The following is a 24,213-nucleotide window of genomic DNA, read 5'->3' as shown; positions in this document are numbered from 1 at the left end:
TGGACGTAGTACATTGGTGGATATTGTAGTGGAAATTGTTGTAGTTGAGCTGGAAAAATGAAATGATTTTGTGGAATGTTTGCTATAGGAGTATTTGCCTCTTGACTGTAGTAAACGGAATTTGGTGCATTTTCGGAAGTGTTTTCTGGGGGCGGATATTGTTTGGGAGTTGGGTACATGTTCCTGGATGTATATTAATACTGGACCTGCGGTTTACCTACAATTTCTGCTAATACCACAATAGACACTGGTTGTATGTATTCCGTATGTGTGAATTGTTCATTGTAGAAAAACAGAATTTGGTACGTCACTGTCACTTCACTATTTATTTTATAATTATATTTTTTTGCAGATTCAACTGCTGAAGTTAGATAAACTTAATTATCATACAAAACGTCAAGACGAACTCAAACAGTATGAATAACGAATTCGAACTGTTTTAAGAATGTCTTTAAATCACAAAATTTGCAGAGAACTTTGAAATGTATGTTCAAATATTGGCAGTTATTTTGACACAGGTAAAAATAATGAAAAATTAGTTTGGTACGTTTTTTATTTGGAAAAATGGTTTTAATAAACATAAGACGATTATTGCATTTAAAACAAACAGCACAAATAGCGATTGGTAATATTAACTATAATACAGTGATGAGCGCACTAATAAGCGGCAAAATAACGCAAAAGATGGAAAACGTATTAAGTTGTGAGATAAAATGAGATGAACCTAGTGGAGGTGGTAAATTTAGCGATAGTAACTTATAGATTGACATTATATTGATTGTTTCGAACCTTTGGACGTATCGAACGAATTTGAGAAATGTCACTGTCACAGTGACAGTTTAAGTTGACATACTCCTCTGATACGTCTAAAGGTGGGAAACAATCAATATAATGTCAATTTATATGTTACTATCGCCAAATTTAACAACTCTACTAGTTTAATTTCTTTTTATCTCACAATTTAATATGTTTTCCATCTTTTGCGCTATTTTGCCAGTTATTAGCACGCTCATCACTGTATATCAATATTACAGAGATTTTTTTTAATTTTGATATATAATTTAAAAAAACAAAAATCACTTTCAATCTTATTACTATCATCACACTTCGAATTGCACAAAATCACCTTGCCTTCACAACTACATTTAGCCGACGAACACTTTCTTTCGCAGTTACAACGTGTATAGCCTTGTCCTTCATTTTTTGAATTAGCACAAGTTGCTTCTCTTAGCGACATTTCATCAGTTATAATCTTATCTATGGAAAGCAATTTTTCTTTAATAATTGCGTACTAATTACGTGTGAAAAGCTGCTTGAGGGTACCATTAGTCTGAATCCTCTATTTCAACATCAACAGCTAACACATTTCGTGGGTATGTGCGACCACGTTTAACATCGGGAACTTTAATTCTGACAGTATTGCCTATTTGGGCCGGAGGGAACTTTTTTCTGAGGTTGGCAAAATTTGTATTGCTTGAAGTAAAAGATTATTTTTTGCAGCTGCTCGCTTTGAAGAAATTTGTTCGTGCTGTTCAGTCAGTAGGTACTTGAAATGAAGACGTGCTGGGCTGCGAAACGGTTATCTCTTCAGATGTAGAAGTGCTATACTGCGAAACAGTCGGTGCTTGACTTGAGGTGTGAGCGTGCTAGTTTGCTGATCTGTTCCAATCGCATTTTTTTGAAAAGTATTTACATAGGCGTCTAGAAAGTTTAGAAAGACTGGAGACAACAAGAAATAAAACAGGCCATCCATAAACCATCAAAAACTAGTTACAACTGCTTATTTTCGACATTCGCCAAAACTCTTTTTCGTTTGGCGACATTCACTGGTGATACTCCGAAACTATAAAAAAATTAATAAATGTTTAGTCTTTTACCAAGGTATTTGGTGTGTATCGACATTTACCACTGAATGTCGACACACACCAAGTTCGGAATTTCACAGTAACACATATACATTCTAAATTCTAAATCATAATTTGGGAGTGCTCCTTGTAACATTCAACGTGTCTTGGTTTGTTTATTTCTAGCTAGTTCATCTTTATTGTGATTTTAGCATAGTTTATTAAGTGAATAAATAAAAGACCAAAATAATAGTATTAGCTAAAACAAAATTAAAATGAATTCTGAAATCCTGCTTATCAAATAATTTATCATTATCTACAAATATCGAAAACAGATAAGAGAACAATTTTATTAGTATCTATTTTAACCATTTGTTACTATGCATTAATAAAAAGTAATCAACAAATAAAAAAAATAACGACCACAGGTAATTCTCACAATATGATTTTAACAAAAGTTAAAAGTTATCAACCATAATTAGAAAGAAGAATTGGAAGTACAAAACTAGAAAAGAATATAGGCATAAGAATAATAAAATTACTAGTCGAGATTTAGTAAATATAAAAAACTTATTAAAAAAAATTTAAAAGACAGATATTCTAGATTCTAAAAACTTATTACTGTAATATAATAATTGGTAGAATATACAAGCAAAAAAATAAAAACCTACCAACATGTCGCACCAACCACTACACACTTTATGTTGTATCACCACCTAGTGCACGTCTTAACCTGAATCTCACATCCGTCAGAAGCATATCCCATCTATTATTATCCCATAATTTTTTTATTCTTTTCAATACTCTCTATGTAAATAAGATACTTTGCACTCTTAACGATAAAGTCATTAGTTTTAGAAATATTTGAAGTCAAACATGTAACGGCAGAGATATTAATGTATTGTGCCGCTTAATTTTAAAACTTCAAATATTCGCTGTGTGCAAGTACTTGGAGGGGATACGAGAAACGATCGTGCTCGGAGAAACCTTGCAGCTTTCTAATATATTTTTTAAATGAACCTCGTGATCTCTTCTTCATAAATTTAGAAAAAAAGCAAAACAACAATGATATATATAAAATAGGAACTCTGTTAAATGCAGTAATCCGATTTGAAGCCCCAAGGAAGAAACAAACCATAGTCCAATGTAAAAGATGCCAAAATTATGGTCATACACGAAATCAATGTACACTACAATACAGATGCGAAATCAATGTACACTACAATACAGATGTGTCAAGTGTGCTGGACAAGACGACTATCGTAAATGTGAAAAGAAAAAAGAAGACGGAAAACCAGTAAAATGTATTCTATGTAGGGGCGCTCATCCTGCGAATTATAAAGGCTGTCAAGTCTACGTTGAATTATTAAATAAGAAATTTCCAAAAAACACGAACAACAATAATAAAAATGAATTCCAAAAAACCGAATCAATTTATCCATCTACATCGCAGCAATATATTGGACCTAGACTTACGTCAAGCCCGCACCAACCAAAAACTGGATTAACATATGCACAAGCTAAATAAAAAAATATAGCTACAAATGATATCTATTCATATCTATATCAACAAAACATGTACCTGCAATAACAAAACTTATTTCTTCAACAAACTTTGGAAAAGCAGCAAAAAACTATAAACGAACTTACACATGAAATTAGAGAACTAAGAGAAGAACTCAAACATGCACTCTCTTTGAAAACAAATGGGTGAGTTACTTAAAGTAGGACTCTGGAACTCAAATGGACTAACAAATCATAAAAACGAATTGCAATATTTCCTGTTAGAAAACAATATTGACGTAATGCTAATATCAGAGACACATTTAAGAAGCAACCACAACCTTAAATTTTATAGATATATAATTTATAATGCACCACACCCTAATGCTGAAAGGCATGCTAGAGCAGGTGCAATCGTTATTATTCGAAAAAGGATTAAACACTATCACCTTGGTAACATAAAAGAGCCACACCTGCAGGCAGCAAGTATTATCATAGAAGATTGGCTTGGACAAGTAGCAATATCTGCAGCATATCTTCCACCAAACTATCCATCGAATAAAGAATCATTTACTAATTATTTTAATTCACTAGGTAATAAATTTCTTGCCGGTGCTGACTATAATGCCAAACATGTGAGTTGGGGCTCCCGACTTTCTCCACCAGGTAGAAGTAGAATCCTCTTTCAAATGATGCAGGAACTACATCTCAAACACTTATCTAATTACACACCTACTTACTGGCCCACTGACCCTAGTAGACTTCCGGACTGTCTTGACTTCTTTGTAAGTAAAGGTTTTGTAGAAGGCTATTTAAATATTGTACCGAATTATGAAATTGCTTCAGACCATACCCCCGTAATAGCGACGCTAAATTCAAGATTTGTTGAGAAGGACATCGAGCTAAACTTCTTCTTCTTCTTCTTTGAGTGCCTCTCTTATCGGAGATTGGATATCATTAGGGCGATTCTAATTTTATTTACTGCTGTTTTGAACAATTCGTTAGTGGTACAGCCAAACCACTCTCTCAAATTTCTCATCCAGGACATTCTTCTACGGCCTGGATTTCTTCGTCCTTGAGTTTTCCTGGCCTTATATTTTGTAGGAATGTGTACTTTTGTCCCCTCATCAGGTGGCCCAAGTATTCAAGTTTTCTCTTTTTTATATTCGGTAGAACTTCTGGCTCGTTATTTATTCTGCGGATTACTTCTTCATTTGTAATTTTATCCACCCAACTTATTCTTAGTATACGGCGGTAGCACCACATCTTAAAGCTTTCAAGATTTTTAATATTTTTTGTTTAAGAGTCCATGACTCAACACCGTAGAGCAAAGTAATGAATACATAGCATTTTAACATTCTAGTTCGTAGATGAATACTAATATCACGATTACAAAATAATTTTTTCATTTTTATAAAAGTAGACCTGGTAATTTCAATACGTCTTTTTATCTCGTGATTTTGGTCACCTGTTTCATTGATAAGGGTTCCCAAGTATTCGTTTACTTTTTCAAGTTGGTTACCGTTTATTGTGATACTAGTGTCATTTATTGGATTCTTACTGAAGGTCATATATTTGGTTTTTTTGACGTTCATCCTTATGCCGTAGTTATTACATATCTCATTCATACTTTCAACTAGATGTTGTAGATCTTCCGCTGTTCTTGCCATTATCACAGTATCGTCAGCATATCGAATGTTATTGATAACTTCTCCATTGACTATTATCCCTTCGTTTGCATATGAGAGAGCTTCTTGGCATATTTGTTCGCTGTAGATATTAAACAAGAGCGGTGACAATATACAACCCTGTCGTACCCCTCTACGTATTTCTATTTCGTCAGATGTTTGGTCTTCTATTTTTATATTAGCTCGCTGATTCCAGTACAGATTTAATATTATTTGTATGTCTCTGGTGTCAATGTTCTTACTCTCCAGGATTTCTTTGAGTTTACTGTGGCGTACTTTGTCAAAGGCCTTTTTAAAGTCTATAAAGCAGGCGTGTTCCTCTTGGTTAACATCTAGGCATCTCTGTGTTAGAACGTTCAAGGTAAAGGGAGCATCCCTTGTACCTAATCCTTTTCTGAATCCCATCTGTGTATCGTTAATATCGATGTCTAGTTTTTGATAGATTCGGTTGTGGATGACTCTAAGAAATATTTTAAGCAGGTGACTCATCAAGGAGATTGTTACTACGAGCTAAACTGCACAATCATAAAACCGACTGGAATTAGTTCAGGGAAGAAATACATCAAAAAATAAACCTTAATATTTCTCTAAAAACAAAAGATGAACTTGAATTGGCAGTATACGAATTTACTACACTTCTCCAAGAAGCTGCCTGGAATGCCACTCCAGAATGTAAAGATACACAGAATAAAAGAAACAATCCTATTTATATAAGAAACCAAATTAAAGAGAACAGGAGACTAAGAAAGATATGGCAAAAACACAAGGCAGCATCAAGACAAAATAAACTACAATAGACCCGCAAGACAGCTGAAAAATACAATACTACAGCACAAAACTCCTACGTCGAAAATTATCTTCATAATTTAACACCAACAGCAGATACCGATTATTTACTTTGGAAGGCCACCAGGAAATTAAAACAACCAAGTAAACATATACCAGTATTAAGAAATCCAAACGGCTCATTGTCGAGAACAGTTCAAGAAAAAGCAGAGGCATTTGGAAAATATCTTGAAGAAGTTTTTCAACCTCTACCCTCTGTCAGTGCTGAAAAAGATGAAGCTATCTATGAAAGTCTAGCAACAATCCAACAGCCAAGTGAGCAAATTAAACCAGTAACAAAAAGGGAGGTAAAAAATACTATTCAATATAGATTAAAAACCAAAAAATCTCCAGGCCACGACCTTATAACAGGAACTATCTTAAAAGAGTTACCAGATAAAGGTGTAGGTATGATAACACAACTTTTCAACTCCGCACTAAGGCTTAAAATTGTACCAACGCAATGGAAAATTGCTGATATAATAATGATCCATAAACCTGGTAAACCACCCCACGAACATACCTCCTATCGTCCTATTAGTCTCTTACCGGTACTAGCTAAACTATTTGAGAAGCTATTAGCGACAAGACTTATGAAAATAATAACTGATAATAATCTTTTTCCGGATCACCAGTTTGGTTTCAGAGAGAAGCATTCAACAATAAAACAAGTTCATAGAGTCGTTGATATAGTAAATAAAACTTTTGAAGAAAAAAAATACTGTTCTGCACTTTTTCTAGACGTCAGTCAGGCTTTTGATAAAGTCTGGCATGAAGTGCTGCTCTTCAACATAAAAATTAACGTTCCTGAGTCACTGTTTACTATACTGAAAACATATTTAGAAGAAAGATACTACCGTGTCAAGCACTAAGCAGATACATCAAAAATCTACCCTACACGATCTGGAGTCCCTCAAGGTAGTGTTGTGGGTCCTATATTATATTATTTGATATTTACACACGACATACCAACAAATGAAAATGTAACGATTACAACATATCAAGACGACACAGCTATGTTAGTCACAGATGAAAATCCCGCAACAGCTACCGAATCTCTTCAAAGGCATATTAGGGACATTGAAAAGTGGACAAAGAAATGGCGCATAAAGATCAATGAATCAAAATCATAACATATCATATTTACAAAATGTCGCAAAATATCGCCTAATATAGAAATAAATAACAAAGCAATTCTTCGTTAAATACCTTGGAATGCACCTGGACAAAGCTTTGACATGGAGAACCCATACATGTAAAAAGCGCCAACAGTTAAATTTAAAATTTCGTAAGCATTATTGGATACTGGGCAGAACATCGAAATTGTCTATACGTAACAAGCTGTTGCTATACAATACAATACTCAAACCGGTCTGGATCTATGGGATCCAGCTATGGGATACAGCAGCAAAATCCAACATATCCATAATGGAAAGATTACAATCTAAAGTGTTAAGCTCTATAACAGACACCCCATGGTTCGTGTCAAACAAAGACATTTATTGTGACCTTGAAGTACCTACGATCAGTGAAGTGATAGTTCAGTGCAGTGTTCGGTACATAAAACGCCTAGAAAGCCATCCAAATGCCCTGGCAATAAACTTGCTTGATAATAGTCAACAAACTTACAGACTAAAACGTAAAAATCCACTGGACCTTATTTATAACTAAGTTTTATAACTCACCGCAATTGTGTTTATATTTTAGGTACAGTAGAACGTCGATAATCCGGACGTCAAAAATCCGGACCGTCAATAATCCGGATTTGTATCTAGCAAAAATATCTGATTCCTTTAAAATAAATTAAGAACTTAGGTGCGAAAAACCGCTCTACCGCAGTTCAAAAATATTTTACACATTTTTTAAAAGCCCAAATAATGTCTGATGTTTTTTACTGTACACATGCTGCTATTATAAATTAATTACAATACAGTGTTTAAACATAAAAAAAATGTTTTGATTAATTTCACCTCTATTTTTAGACACTTTACTGTACAAGAGAAAACATACAATTTTAAAACGTTTGTTGTACTTTAATGTGTATACTGGCTTTTTTTTAGGTAATTTCGATATTCCGGATAATTTGATAATCCGGATGGGGTCCGGTCCCAACTAATCCGGATTATTGACGTTCTACTGTATACATATTTATATGTATTGTTTGTAAATGCGAAATGTATGTTTGTATGTAGCATATTATAGGAATGTCATGTTTGTTCCATACTAGAGGTCCAGTCATTGGACTGACCTCTCTAAAGTCATTTTTTTTACTTCAAACCTTAAAGACGCTTATTGTTAGAATTTTTATAACTAACAGATTGCTGAATAACGTTTCAAAAAAAAATATTTTTTAAATACATACTTCATATTGTCAAATTGACGTACATTTCTGTCATTGAAGAAAACGGGATTTCGCAAATGCTGTGTTATAAATTGTAAAAATTATATGTTGCTCCACAACATTGATATGATATGCAATTATTAAAGTGAATTTACTTAATTATATTTTGCTTGTAGTACTGCATTTTATTAATTAATTTTATTTACTACATACCTACAATGTTTACGTTTTAATAACATAACCTTAATCTTACTTTTTCTTCTTATTCTTTTTTTGGGCTATGGCCTTAATTATATAATAGGACTAATATAATTGGCCAATATAATTAAAGTGCTTAAAATTCTGCTGAGCTATGAAACCAGGTGTCGCTATTCCGAACTTGCACGGTCCCAATATCAAAAACTAATGATTTCATCGTTAAGAATGCACAATGTATTTTTCATTCTTCACGATAAAATCATTATTTTTCGAGATATTTGGAGTTAAAAATTTAAGCGGCACAATATATTAATCAAAACAACTGCCGTTACATGTTTAACTTCAAATATCTCGAAAACTAATAATTTTTTCGTTATGAGTGTAGAGTATATTACTTGCACAGAGAGTATTGTAAAATCAAAAAATTGCGTTAAAATAGCAATTTCGCTAGCGGCGTAGAATTTAGGAAGGGTCGATTATTCACTGTCCTCTCTCGTACTCCTCTGGTAGTAGCTAGAAACCTGCATTTACCATAATTTTGTAGGGTTACAGTACCTACACTTTCTGCCAGTTATGACAAGGCTATAATATGTCAAATGGTTTTAATTACTGGGTGCAAATAATTTTAAAATTTTTAAATAAAACACCCTGTAACTCTAAGGAGTCACATTTTATATAAGTAATTTGGGTTAAATCTTAATAATTTGGGATCTAGAATCTACAACTTAGAGAATGGACATTTATAATGAATCACCCTGTATATAAATACATAATGTTTTATTTTAGTTTACAAATTGTGGCATTCTGAATTATTTTTGCATAAAGTGGCTAAAAAACTGATTTATTTGTGAGCATATACTACTGAGCTGATCGATAAAAGTTCAGATTAAAAAGATAGAAACGGATAGGTAATAGGAAAATTTTTTTATTTAAAAAATGAAAACGGCAGTAATAAAAGGACGAATACCTTTGGATAATAAACAAATTATAGTCAGGGATCCCAGGCCTATTTTGACCATTTACTACTGACAAGCTAATTAAACACAATACTTTACAAAAAGGGCAGCCCTTCATGCAAGGTCAAATGCTATCCCGACAGGGCTAGGATGAAAAATGTATATGCTTAACACTCACATTATCCTACAAATTGTGTAGTACGTTGTCCTGGTCCTACTTTCAAAAGTTGTTAATACCAAAAGACAATTTTTTTATTAGTAACGGTAGGCCAAAGGTATCACTTTATAGGTTAGTGTATTTTTCTTCCAAATAAAACAATGTCCTACAAGAAAACAGGTATATCGCTAGTCGAACAAAAATCAATAATAAACGAAACAATTCACTAATTATGCTCTAACTGTCATTATTTTCTCCCATGATTCTGAAAATATCGACCACACGAAAAAAATTGTAATGAAAGAAATTCATCACATTTTCAACAATTTTAGTTCTTATACTTTTTGTGGAGAAGTTGAAAATGACGGAGATATTGGGCAAAAACGGTTCCCGTTTAAAATCAAAATGACGGCTAACGCAACGGCGGAATTCAGTCGAGATTTTAAATTTACACTACTATTGACCCTCCCTAAAGATTAGAAAAATATCATTTGGGGCAGCTCGGCATGCAAGGCCTGTTATTAGTCTAACTTGACTGGACTATCCCTGCTATCTTTGTTATCTACCACATACGGAAATTGTTGTAAGGAAAAAAATTGGGCGTCTCGTCAAAATGAATTAACTCACGAAAAATTAGCTTATTAGTAGTAAATAGTGAAAATAGGCCTGGGATCACTGACTATTACCCTGCTATGTACATAATAATTCATAAATTGTACTACTATTTTTAAATATTTCACATTTGATCCTAAACCAAATAAATTAAAATATAAAATGTTTTATACATACCTTGGATTTCTCTTTGTTATTTTCCATGTTGTATATTTATGTTAAAAAGAAAACGAAAAAAATCGAAAAGAAAACATTTTCACAATAAATATAAATTTAGATGTTTCATTCATTTTATATGCACTTTTGCTACAACTCATTGCAAATAATACTAAATATAAAACAGAAAGATAATACACAGTATAAATATTATAGTTATACCGCTGTGCGCTGGTCGAGAAAAACTGATAACCTTTATCATGTTCGATAAGAGCTGCGGGATACACCGAACAGTAGTAAACACTTACTAACTTAAAAAATATTAAAAATATTTCATACATTTTTCCTATTATCTAGCTCGTCATCTCTTGTAGTCTTCTTCGGAGATGTATTGAAAATCAGGCCAGATGAATATCTCTCTTTTCAACCCCAAGCGTTGTATAAGTTTGAGACTCATCTTATCGTTGGTTTGGAAGAAAAACGTCACAACACTAAATGTTAAACTTTATTATGGGAAAAATTGTCAGAAGTTGCACTCATGTAATTACCGCTAGATGGCGACATAACAGTTTGACTTTGTCAAATCCATGCATTACATTTTATGGAAGAGCCTCGCAACATAGTTGTGTTTCAGTTGTTGTGGAAGTTACCACGTGTTTTTATGGAGAACATTGTTACAAGTTAAAAAAGGAACGTATTTTTTGGGATTTTGTGTTTAATATTTAATGCAAGACAGTTACATTTCGTCTTACGTAAGTATTCCTTACAGGATGTGTGCGTTTATATAGAATTAATACGAGCAATAAAGTAACATTTCAACAAATTTTGGGAAAAACTGTTACAAAGGCTAATTACAAGTAGAAAGGTGAGAACAAGAAAGGTATTTCTATTTATATTTAAATGATAATAATGGGGTCTTTAATATTGTTAAAGATTTTACCTGTTATTTTTTACCTTGCCAAAATTATAATGATTATTTCATTCATAGGAGATTCTAACCAATAGAAAGCTACAGAATTCTGAATTAAATCGATAATTTTTAATAATCTCCCGTCGTTAAGTATATTACGTCAGATGCCCTTCGTTGCTACGAAAAAATACATTCAGTGACATTAATGACAATTAATGTTTTAAAAATTATAAAAGTGATGACTTTCAATCGTCAAATATTTATAAAAACTGTGTGTTTAATGGTACTTACATAAATAAATTACAATAAAATTTTGGTTTTGAACAGTTTTATTCATGAAATAATCGCAACAAATTGCACTCGACCTCTGAAATTACTATAGAATTTTTGCTCTCGTGACACTTTGACATAATTTCACTCGCATTCGGCTCGTGAAATTAAAACTGTCAAAGTGTCACTCGGGAAAAATTCAATAATTTCAGAGCTCTTGTGCAATTACTACTGATTATTTCATTCATATGAGATTCTGACCAATAGAAAGCTACAGAAATCTGAATTTAATCGATAATTTTTGATAATCTCCCGTCGTTAAGTATATTACGTCAGATTCCCTTCATTGCTACGAAAAAATACATTCAGTGACATTAATGACAATATATGTTTTAAAAATTATAAAAGTGATGACTTTCAATCGTCAAATATTTATAAAAACTGTGTGTTTAATGGTACTTACATAAATAAATTACAATAAAATTTTGGTTTTGAACAGTTTTATTCATGAAATAATCGCAACAAATTGCACTCGACCTCTGAAATTAATATAGAATTTTTGCTCTCGTGACACTTTGACATAATTTCACTCGCCTTCGGCTCGTGAAATTAAAACTGTCAAAGTGTCACTCGGGAAAAATTCAATAATTTCAGAGCTCTTGTGCAATTACTACTGAAAACTAGCACATTAAAATTTTAAAACGTCGGTCTTGAAAATTAGAACTTTTCGACTTGTAACAGTGTTCTTCCAAACCAACGTTATGTTTGAACAATGTAAAATCATTTTTTCTATTGTCACTTTTATAAGTCTAAATACTTTTTTCTACGGCCGTGCCAAAACAACCACTTTCCCGCACTAGTGCTCTGAAAGTAGAATAGGTACCTTGTAATATGGCTTTATATTATATGTATTATAATCAACGAACTGTCAATACTGATGGAATAGGCATGAAGAAAATTAATGCCGCCAACATACAAGAGAGAGGTCCTAGAGAGACAGAGAATTTTTCAGGTAAAATTTGACAGGCCGTGTAATTCCAGTTGCCTATATCAACTTAAATCGGGAAAATAGACCTCATATTTTTTAATTTTATTAACTTAACTTAATTTTTAAATACTGCCTATCAGCCCTGATACCAAGTTAAAAAAATATGAGGTCTATTTTCCCCGATTTAAGTTGATATATTATACGGCCTGTCAAATTTTACCTGACAAATTCTCTGTCTCTCGCAGGACCTCTCTCTTGTATGTTGGAGTCAATCTTGCTTCACTATTTGAATGGGACGGGGCTATTCCATCCGTATTGACAGTTCATTGATTATAATACGGCCAGTAAACTAATATTTAGATAGATTGTGTGTGTATTCACAATGAGGGGATGGCATTAATTTAGATAGATATTCTTTAGTAATTTATTTCTAATTTTTCTTATTGTATTCATGCTTTAATGAAATGAACGCGATTATTTCATTCATAGGAGATTCTGATCAATAGAAAGCTACATAAATCTAAATTAAACTGATAATTTTTGATAATTTCCCGTCGTCAAGTATATTACGTCAGATGCCCTTCGTTGCTACGAAAAAATACATTCAGTGACATTAATGACAATTAATGTTTTAAAAATTATAAAAGTGATGACTTTCAACCGTTAAATATTTATAACAACTGTGTGTTTAATTGTACTAATTTGTACTTACATAAATAAATTAACATAAAATTTTTGTTTTGAACAGTTTTATTCATGAAATAATCGCAACAAATTGCACTCGATCTCTAAAATTAATATAGAATTTTTGCCCTCGTGACAATTTGACATTGTAACAAGAATTATACTTGGCAGCCCTGCCGACCAAGTGACGTAGGTTCTCTCAACGGCTGACAGCTGACACGGCCGAGGCCGACTCTCAGAGTTCCTGTTTGTTTACGCTCCGAGCAGTGAGGAGCCATTGAACTATGTATTAGTAATCTAGTTTTAATAATGTAGTTTGTTTCTGTTTCTTTCGGTGATTATACCGCTCACAGTAAAGTTTGTGCCTATTATTATTCAACCCCGATGTGTAAGGTGCTTTCCATTATTTACAGTTGAAGTTCCAGTACGAGCAAAACCCCTATATATCCTGACTCCCACACCCCAAACTCCTTCAACCCCTTATATTAGGTTTGTTCCAACATGAACTTTTGGACGGCCCAAAAACCGTCACGAAACTACTTGTACCGTTTGTTGTGCGCATGTTCGTAATTGTATCGCCCAGTTATCGTCCCATGACGGTAATCATATATTTGTCATTTTTGTTGGTGACAGCTTGTGTGCTTTTAGTCGATCAAAGGCTCAAAAAATTTAAAGAATTAAATCCTAGTGCTCAAGTCAGTCCAACCAGCACATTATGCATTTGCCCGATTACTGAAATGATCATCACGAAACCGTCACCGAAAGATCACAATTCTTGTTGGAACAGTGGGAAGGACGATCCGATGACGATCATATTTTTGTTGGAACGGATTTTCTTTACTGCGCAGGAGCGTTACCGTTTCCTGACGGTTCTCGGTCGTGTTGGAACAAACCTATTGGCGTCCCAACTTAGTGACCAGGAATTATAGACATTGTTTCGTAAATGTTAAAGTACTTTTTAATACCAGAATTTCGCTGTAAGTATTATTTTAAAATCATTAACCCTACTTTCCATAGTGTGCCATGCATTATTTTCGCGCGGTTTTCACGTTTTACCGGTATATCGATTTTGCATTCACGATCTGAGTACAGGGAATCGATTTCGTATTTCGATTATTCGAATCAATATTCGCGTGCTTGTCGTTTTGCGCGGTGTTGCCTATGTCTAACACTGTTTCGTAGCGCTTCAAACTTTTTCAACATTTTGTTGCCAAATTTAAAATTTTACCGAATTTGCTCGGACTTTAAATTAAAATATAATTATATAACCTTTTCAATAAAATAACTTTATTGCATATAATTAGATAACTTTTTCGATAAAATAACTTTATTGCATATATAATTGTATACCTTTTTCAATAAAATAACTTTATTGCATATAACTGTATAACTTTTTCAATAAAATAACTTTATTTCATATACATAATTGTATAACTTTTTCAATAAAATAACTTTATTGCATATAATTATATAACCTTTTCAATAAAATAACTTTATTGCATATAATTATATAACCTTTTTCAAAAAAATAACTTTATTGCATATAATTATATAACCTTTTCAATAAAATAACTTTATTGCATATAATTATATAACCTTTTTCAAAAAAATAACTTAATTGCATATAATTATATAACCTTTTCAAAAAAATAAGTTTATTGCATATAATTATATAACTTTTTCAATAAAATAACTTTATTGCATGTAATTGTATAACTTTTTCAATAAAATAACTTTATTGCATATAATTATATAACTTTTCAATAAAATAACTTTATTGCATATAATTCTATAACTTTTTCAATAAAATAACTTTATTTCATGTACATAATCCCTCGTTATCCGCGGACTCATCAACCGCGGATTCACTTATCCGCGGTTGTAATATCTGTTGAATCTTTAATGAGAATATTTTATTATTTTTATATATTTTGAAGTTATACTTCTTTAGGCGCGATTGAGGGTGAACTTTTATTAATCTGCCCGCATGCGCACACAGGCAGTATGGAGTTCGTTACTAAATGTTTTAATTTATGTATATATCAGTCCAGAAAAGGTGTGGAAAAGATATATTAGTGTTTTTAAATATTTTTTCTATAAACGAGCTAAAAATGCAATTTATAGCACTCCATAGGAGCGTTAAAAATGCTACTTTAAAGCACCAGTGCTTTAAAAATTTTAAGGCACTTCAGTTAAAAGTGTATTGTCAAATTGTGAAACGTCAAAATATTTATATTTCATTTATTAACATTAATATTAATAATACAACTTGCGCAATTTGAAAAAGGTGGTTTAAAAGGTTTTTTTAAATTTAATTTAAACTGTATTATTGCATTTTTAACACGTTTGTAGAAAAAAACTATTAAAATTTGTTAGAATATACAAAAATAAAAGTAGATATTATTCTATAGTTGTTATGATTTACGTATTGACAGTACAGGCAGTTTTGATGTAATGTCAAGAAAAATATAAAAATGGAATGTCAGTCAAGTTCAAGTAAAAGTTTTTGTAGGTATTGTCCTGTAATTGAGAATGAATAAATTATAATTGTTGATATATAAGACATTTGTAGAAAAAATATTGTATGATATAGGTGTTAAAAAGTACATTTTTAAGGCATTCATGTGAATTGCAGAATGAGCGAAGCGAATCTTTCACATACGTGCCTTAAAATTGTGCTTTTAACATTTATATCATAAATAACTATTATTATAATTTTTGTGTATTTGGACTTGTCTACCTCGGGAATAAGATAATAAGTAATATTTGAAGTATTTTATAATTCACTTCTTATGTTTGTCACTATGTCTGAGAAATCTTGTAGCCCGTATAAACAAAAGGGTATAGCTCAGTGGTAGAGCGTTGGGCTGGAGATCAAGAGGTCCCCGGTTCAAATCCTGGTGTTTTCTAATCTTTTTTAATTTCTGGTATTGTTTTAATAAAAATTTTTGGAAAGTAGTAAGTAAAAATTAATTTAATCTTTAAATAAAATACAAATAAACTGTCCGAAAGTATATTTATTTCATTGAAATCATATTTAGAAGTATAACTTCTTACGTGCGTACAAAGTACACACACATTCTTTTTTTTTTTTTGTTTAAATTTGACCGGTCGCGTTAAATTACTCATGGTACGCCTCTGGCGCTTGTTATTAGTAGTAAGACTATGGCAATTAGTTTATAGTTCGGAAGGTTTAAAACGCCGTCTACACTCTCGCCGAAGTAAATCGGGGTTCAAGAAGTACGAGAGTGTAGATGGCCACCTTGTGCAATTTGCCTCGCTTCGTTCTACTTCCGTTCTCTGTCTGTCTCGAGCGTCCGAGTCAAAGGGATCTTTGTCGGTATCGCACCGCTTGAATGTGTTCCTCGCGAAGTAGAACGAGTGTGTAGTGAGGTACTTCGGACAACTTCGCCGAGAGTGTGGTGCGCGCATATAAAATACCGGCGAATTAGACGCTGATCTCAGCGTCTTTATTTTTATTGATGTGATAATACTATTTCACAGATATGCAATTTCATCATATTTCTTTCTATGTACATACAAATATATGTACATACGTATCCAAATTGGGATTATGTCACATTCTTCTTTGGATCGTGGATCCCTCGCCAACCACGGTTTCACCAACCACACCTTTCTCTTCGGAACGTAACCCCCGCGGTTGAAGAGGGATTACTGTAATCATATTACGATTTCGGTAGTTGCTAATTCTAACAAACAAGTATCTGAAGATATTCTGGTACAAATCAGAGACCTTAATAGAACTCCTACACATACGTCAGGAGGAAACTTCGTTAAATGTACTGCTCGCTTTGATGGTACTGTTAACGCTTATGTTGAAGCTTTTCTCGACAATGTGATCACTTTTAAGGACTGTTCCCAAATAAGTGATGAAAATGCTCTTCGTGGTTTATCCATGCTTCTTAATGGTAGTGCTGCTACATGGTGGCAAGGTGTCAAAAATACCATTCTCACATGGGAAGACGCTGTACAAGCCTTGAGAGATGCCTATTCGAGAAAACTTCCTCCTCATTTAATATTTCTAGAATTATTCTCGCCTGAACAAAATTTTAAGAAACCTACTGAACTGTTTGTTTCTCGTATTCGAGCTTTGCTTGCTCAATTACCTTATACCCTAACCGAAGAGGTTCAGTTGGATATGGTTTATGGCTTAATGGTACGTAAATTTGTAAAGTAATTTGTAAAATTAAAATTGATTAACTACCACGGCGTCAGGAATTTTTTTAAATAAACAATAATTATTGGTGCTACGCGCAGGACAGCGGTGTTCGATTCACACTAGTTGATTTCCACCAAAATTTCTTCCAATCTTTATCTAATATATTATTTTCTTACTCTATATTTTGTTGTATTTTAATATTTTAATTCCACAAAAATCAAACTAATTTTAGTATTGTTTGTGAAATATTGTTTAAACAATTGCATATGTATAAAAATAATAAACTTTTATTCCATAAGTTAAAATATATGAACAAAGAAAGTTTTTGCTAAAAAAGTGTTACCTATTTCAAAGGATAGAGTATGTGTTTTAATTTTGCAATAAATAAATTTAGTTATTTATATCGAAATGTAATAAAAATTAAAATGTATCAATCATTATTAAAGGTCATTGGAATGCCCAATCAGAGCAAACTATCCGCTGTCCTGCGCACAGCACCCATAATTAATGTTTATTAAAAAAAATCCTGACGCCGTGGTAGTTAATTGATTTTAATTTTGAAAATTGCAAATGAAAGGTACAGTACAGTTCTATATGCAAAAAAAAATTCAACTTGCTATCTGCTTTATTTTCAGTCCTGTAACATTTTGAAAAAATGAGTTTTTTTTGCGAAAGCTGGATTGCAAAATTTATTTTGCAAAATCTATTGAACCGATCTTAATGAAATTTACAGTATTGTTTTACTGTATTGGCTGTATTGGTTGTATAAATGGTTGAAAAACGTAAAATGCGAATACTTGTTTTTGTATGGTTTTTTGGCAATTATTGCTATTTTGCAACAAGGGTGACTTTTTTTAAATATTTTACCAATTCTATGTTATAGGAAATTTAATTACGCAACTTTTATGTAAATACAACTTTTCTCATAATTTCTCATAATTCTCATTTATAATCAAAAAACGAAGAAAAAAATCGAATTTTTTCTTCATTTTTTGATATTTTGATTATTTAAACAATGTTCCGGACCTTTTTAAGAGGGAGGATAACTCAAATATTATTATTTAAATTATTTTCAAGCAATTTCTGCAAAAAAATTTGAGTCACCTCTCAACGTCCAAATGTTTTTCCAAATATTTTTACAGATGCGCCCTGGTCTAAACGCCAATAATACGGATCATTTGCTAGCGTATTTAAACGGTTATTCAATTCTCTATTCAGTAATATAAACATTAACATAATTGTTTATACAGGGTGTCAGACAAATTTTTTTGAATTAAATTAATTGACACAAAAAGAAGAAAGTACGTAATATCCCAGTATATACAGGGTGATTGATTAGTGGGGTAAAGCTCGATAGATCCGCTATAGTAATAGATAACAATAAAAGTTAATAACAAAAATTGAAACCAAATTTTAGCTTCATATTTTAAAATTAATTAGAATGTTACAGGGTGTTCGATAACATCGTGGCAGACCAAACTTACGTTTATTTAAATAGAACACCCTATATTCTATCTTATATTCGAAATCGTCCTAACTTCCCTATTACAAAAATATAAAGGTCTGTTATGTTATACAGGGTATTTATAAAGTTATAACCAATTTTCTATGAAAATCGTAACAAGTTCAGTTCCCTGCATAAATAAAAATAAGGACAACAGCAATGGTTTATTGGTACCATATTTTTTTGTTAATTCTAAAAATTTTTAAGAATGGTCGATATTGCTAATTTTCTTTATATCGAATACAGGGTGAGCCAAAATGCAAGTACATTATTTTCTCAGTAATTTTAAATGGAACACCCTGTATTTTATGTAACTATCGAAAGGTACCGTTACCGTACTTTAATTTTTGTATAGTATTCCCTATGTCTAAATTAATTATTTTTTGAGATATTTTCACTTTTCAATGGACCAGTAGTGTGTCCACCCAGATCACCAAAATTTAATAAACCGGACTGATTCTTTTAGGTTACGTTAAGAATGAAGGTTATAAAATGCCTCTAACAACAAGGGATGAGATGAAAAATAGAATACAAAGTGTATTTAGAAGTGTTTCTTAGTGTAAATAACTCATTCACTCGAGTCATTTTGAACACCTTATGTAATTAAATATATAAAATATTTTGGATACTAAAAGTAACTTTTCATTTTTTTCAAAAATTGTATTTTGTGTTCATGTTTTTTTTGTAAAATTTTATGAATAAATTATTGATAAATTATTTTTCGGTCTTTATTTGTTAAGTTGTTACATTTACATGCAAACGTAGTTTTTAATTGTTTTCAAAAAATGTTGTATTTAGTGTTTGTGTCTTTTTTTTTGAAAAATTTATAACTAATAAATTATTTTTCTTTCATTATTGGTTACATTAACATACAAAAGTAGTTTTTAATTGTTTCAAAAATGTAGTACGTTGTTGTTGGTTTGTTTTGTAAAATTTATTACCAATAAATTATTTTTCTGTCTTTATTTGCCGGATTGATAATCAGTAATTATAAATTATCAGTTTTAACAAATTAAATAATGGCTTACTTAAAATTTGGAAAGATTTATAACCCTAATTAATAATTGTACTGAAAAATGAAAATATCTCAAAAACTAATTAATTTAGACATAGGGAATGCTATACAAAAATTAAAGTACTGTAACGGTACTTTTCGATAGTTACATAAAATACAGGGTGTTCCATTTAAAATTACTGAGAAAATAATGTACTTGCGTTTTGACTCATCCTGTATTCGATATAAAGAAAATTAGCAATATCGACAATTCTTAAAAATTTTTACAATCAACAAAAAAATATGGTACCAATAAACCATTGCTGTTTTTATTTATAAACTTACTAGTGCTCTTTTTACTCTTACGTGCATAGAAATCGGCCCACCTAAAAATTTGGTCATTTTTGAAGTCTCGTATTTCCTAAACCTGTAGGCCGATTTAAGTGATTTTTTTAATATGTTATAGCCTTATTCTTCAACAATATCGTTGTAATAATATTATTGTTAAACAGGTAAGTGTTATTTTATACCGGGTGTAACAATAATAGTGTGCTTTTTCCTGAAAGTTCGGAACACCCTGAAGTGGAATATTCTAGCGTATATAAAATATTGAAATTAAAACTCAACTGTAGCCTTAGGCCTTCTTAATATTCTGCTTTTTGATTCAGTTGCTTATGTTGGATAATAAAAAAGTTAGGTAGTTTAACAACTAGCACCGTTCTTCATCAATACAGGGTGTTTCTAAATAAGTGCGACAAACTTTAAGGGGTAATTCTGCATGAAAAACTAATGACCGTTAGGTTTATAATCACATGTTCGCAAATGCTTCGTTTCAGAAATACGGGATGTTGATTTTGTTCGTACAATTTGACGATTTATTTATTGCTCTAAAACCGCACGAGATATACAAATGAAATTGGGTAGGTTTTAAGAAGTAATTATTGCGCATTTTTTGGCATACAGTTAAGAATTTTATATTCACCATTGGCGTGCATACGGGTAATATGACCCGTATGCACGCTAATGGTGAATATAAAATTCTTAATTTTATGCCAAATATGCACAATAACTACCTCTTAAAACCCACCAAATTTCATTTGCATATCTCAACCGGTTTTAGAGCAGTAAATAAATCGTCTGTTTGTAAAAAAATTCAACATCCCGTATCTCGAAAACGAAGCATTTGCTGACATATGTTTATAAATGAAACGGTCATTATTTTTCATGCAGAATTTCCCCTGAAAGTTTGTCGCACTTATTTATAAAAACCCTGTATTGACGAAGAACGTTGCTAGTTGTTAAAATACCTAACTTTTTTATTATCCAACATAAGCGAATGAATCAAAAATCAAAATAATAAGAAAGCCTAAGGCTACAGTTGAGTTTTAATTTCAATATTTTATATACGCTAGAATATTCCACAGGGTGTTCCGAACTTTGAGATAAAAACACACTATCATTTTTACACCCGGTATAAAATAACACTTACCTGTTTAGCAATTATATTATAACAGCGATATTGTTGAAGAATAAGGCTATAAAATATTAAAAAAATCACTTAAATTGGCCAACAGGTATAGGAAATACGAGACTTCAAAAATGACCAAAATTTTAGGTGGGCCCATTTCTATGCATGTAAGTTTATACAGGGAGCTGAACTTGTTACGATTTTCATAGAAAATTGGTTATAACTTTGTAAATACCCTGTATAATGTATAACATAACAGACCTTTATATTTTTGTAATAGGGAAGTTAAAAAGATTGCGAATATAAGATAAAGTATAGGGTGTTCCATTTAAAAAAGCATAAGTTTGGTCTGCCACGATGTTATTGAACACCCTGTAACATTCTAATTAATTTTAAAATGTGAAGCTTAAAGTTGGTCACAATTTTTGTTATTAACTTCTATTGCTATTTATTACTATAGCGGATCTATTGAACTTTACCCTACTAATCAATCACCCTGTATATCAAACTAGTGACACTCTCGTCGGCACCTTTGAAGTTTTTGAAGTCTCGTTTTGTGGAGGCAGCCATCTTGTTATCTGTCATCTGAAATGAAAAGTTACGACCAGACTGGCTCAATGAAAAATCTTTCTGGTAATCAGAATTACTAAAAGCCCTATTTTAGGAATCACGGTTAGAAATATTAGAGGAATTAAATAGGTCAAATAAATTATCAAATATTTGAATGATCTGAGCAGTTCCAACAACTTCAAGAGGCAACATATTAAAACAAATGTACAAGGTTAAACCAGCAGCAACTGTGCTACTAGTGCTACTACGCAGCTAAGTTGCTAGTCAAACCTTCAATAAAGTATGCCGAAGCGCCGTGAGTTCTGCGACTATTCATTTGAAGTTGTCAGCGCAGAAAAACTGCGTGACTTCTTTAAGGTCGCAGAGTTTCATTACTGTTTGATATACAAGGTGTTTCATTAATAATTGTCCATATAGTAACTGGAGAAACCTTAGCACAAACTAGGAAGATTTAACCTAAAACACTTAAGTAAAATAGTCATCCTTACCGAGATACAGGGCGTTTTATTTCAAATATTCTAAAATGATTTTAGCCCATTGCTTTAACATCTTTCAATATTTTTTGTTCAAACTTGACAAACAGTTTACACATGTTAAGATACCTTAACTAGTGTTAAAAGATAGTTTTCTGCTATTACCATAGGCGTGCTGTAAGGATATATACTTCATTTTCCCGCTTTCCCCCCCTCACAATCTACGCCACTGTCGTTATAATCATTTCAGCATGTTTTTTTATTCTTCGTTATTTTATACGTAAATATCATCATTTTGTCTCAATGCGATAGAGTAAGTAGGTTTCAAGTTATTTGCGTTTAAAAATAATGGATTTAATAAGATTACGTATTTTAAACAACATTCAATAGTAGTTCAGAGAAATAAGGAAAAAAATATCCTGTTAGTGACACAACCCCCTCCAGGCCGAAACCAAATTTTTTGAGTAGTATGGACATCTATATAGTCCTGTCGCCAGGGGGGGTACAACGGCCTCGTTAATTCAGATGGACTTACTCAAGTTTTTTTTATGTATTTTGACCCGTAGAACACGAATTTTTTGGGTAACAGTTGATCCGGATGTCGATAAGATTGTTATAGACCAAGAACTTGAGGAATCAAATAACAGCGATTTTTGGCAAAACAAAACAATATTTTGTATTTTTTGGGCCATTTTAAGTAAAAAATATTTCTACAAGTTTTTTCGTAGGATGCACAGTTTTCGAGATAAACGCGGTTGAACTTCAAAAAAATCGAAAAATTGCAATTTTTGAACCCGAATAACTTTTGATTAAAAAATAAAATAGCAAGTCTGCTTACCGCATTTGAAAGTTTAAGTCAAATTATATCGGCTTTGATTATTTGCATTGGTAAAAATTTATTTTTTTATTGTTTAACAAAGCTATAAACACGTAGGGTTTCCCGTGCTTTTACATGCGTTTTAACGCATGTAACGTAGAAATAGTCTTGATTGCACTAGTACCTATTCTACCTACTCGTTCGATTTTAAATGAGAAATCATAGAAACATCACTCACGCACTAGTTGTTTGTAGCTTTGTTTAACAATAACACAATAAATTTTTAGCAATGCAAATAATCAAAACCGACATAATTTGACTTGAACTTTCAAAGGCGCTAAGCAGAATTGCTATTTTATTTTTTAATCAAAAGTTATTCGGGTTTAAAAATTGCAGTTTTGCGATTTTTTGAAAGTTCAACCGCGTTTATCTCGAAAACTGTGCATCCTACTAAAAAACTTGTAGAAATATTTTTTGCTTAAAATGACCCAAAAAATACAAAATATTGTTTTGTTTTGCCAAAAATCGCTGTTATTTGATTCCTCAAGTTCTTGGTCTATAACAATCTTATCGACATCCGGATCAACTGTTACCCAAAAAATTCGTGTTCTACGGGTCAAAATACATAAAAAAAACTTGGGTAAGTCCATCTGAATTAACGAGGCCGTTGTACCCCCCCTGGCGACAGGACTAATAATAATAACCTATATGTTTCCTGCAGCAGATTTTGATGATATACATAGTTATAAACAAATGAAGATCAAAAAACGGTAAATTTTCGTTTTTTTTCGTCTATAACCAAAAAGTTAAGTATTTTAAACAAATTTGAGAGTGAGAAACTCATAAATCGTATAAAAAACTTCAATATGGCGTTCGCTGAATATGCCTATCCTTATTGGTTGCTTAGAAAATTGCAAAATAAATCATAAATTTTGAGTTTTTATAAATATTCATAACTTATGTAAAAATTAACTTAGAACGTTCTTATTACACGGAATGCTGAGACTTCTGGTGCTTAAATTATACCCTAAATTTTAAAGCAATTGGTCAAATAGTTTAAAAGGTATTTAATTTG

The 24,213-nt window shown here is 31.8% G+C and overlaps 1 protein-coding gene across 1 annotated transcript in view; it reads right to left on the bottom strand.

The window, feature by feature from the left end:
• Positions 1-10,526, bottom strand: part of LOC126882247 (uncharacterized) — a 46,122-nt gene extending 35,596 nt beyond the window's left edge. The window contains exon 1 of the mRNA XM_050647072.1: positions 10,302-10,526. Within this exon, the coding sequence (XP_050503029.1) occupies positions 10,302-10,328 (27 nt within the window). The 5' untranslated portion in view covers positions 10,329-10,526. The remainder of the gene's footprint in view (positions 1-10,301) is intronic.
• Positions 10,527-24,213: the final 13,687 nt, after the last annotated feature.

The sequence above is a fragment of the Diabrotica virgifera genome, chromosome 3, assembly GCF_917563875.1.
Source record: "Diabrotica virgifera virgifera chromosome 3, PGI_DIABVI_V3a".
Lineage (NCBI taxonomy): Eukaryota > Metazoa > Arthropoda > Insecta > Coleoptera > Chrysomelidae > Diabrotica > Diabrotica virgifera.
This window is presented reverse-complemented; position numbering and strand designations above follow the sequence as displayed.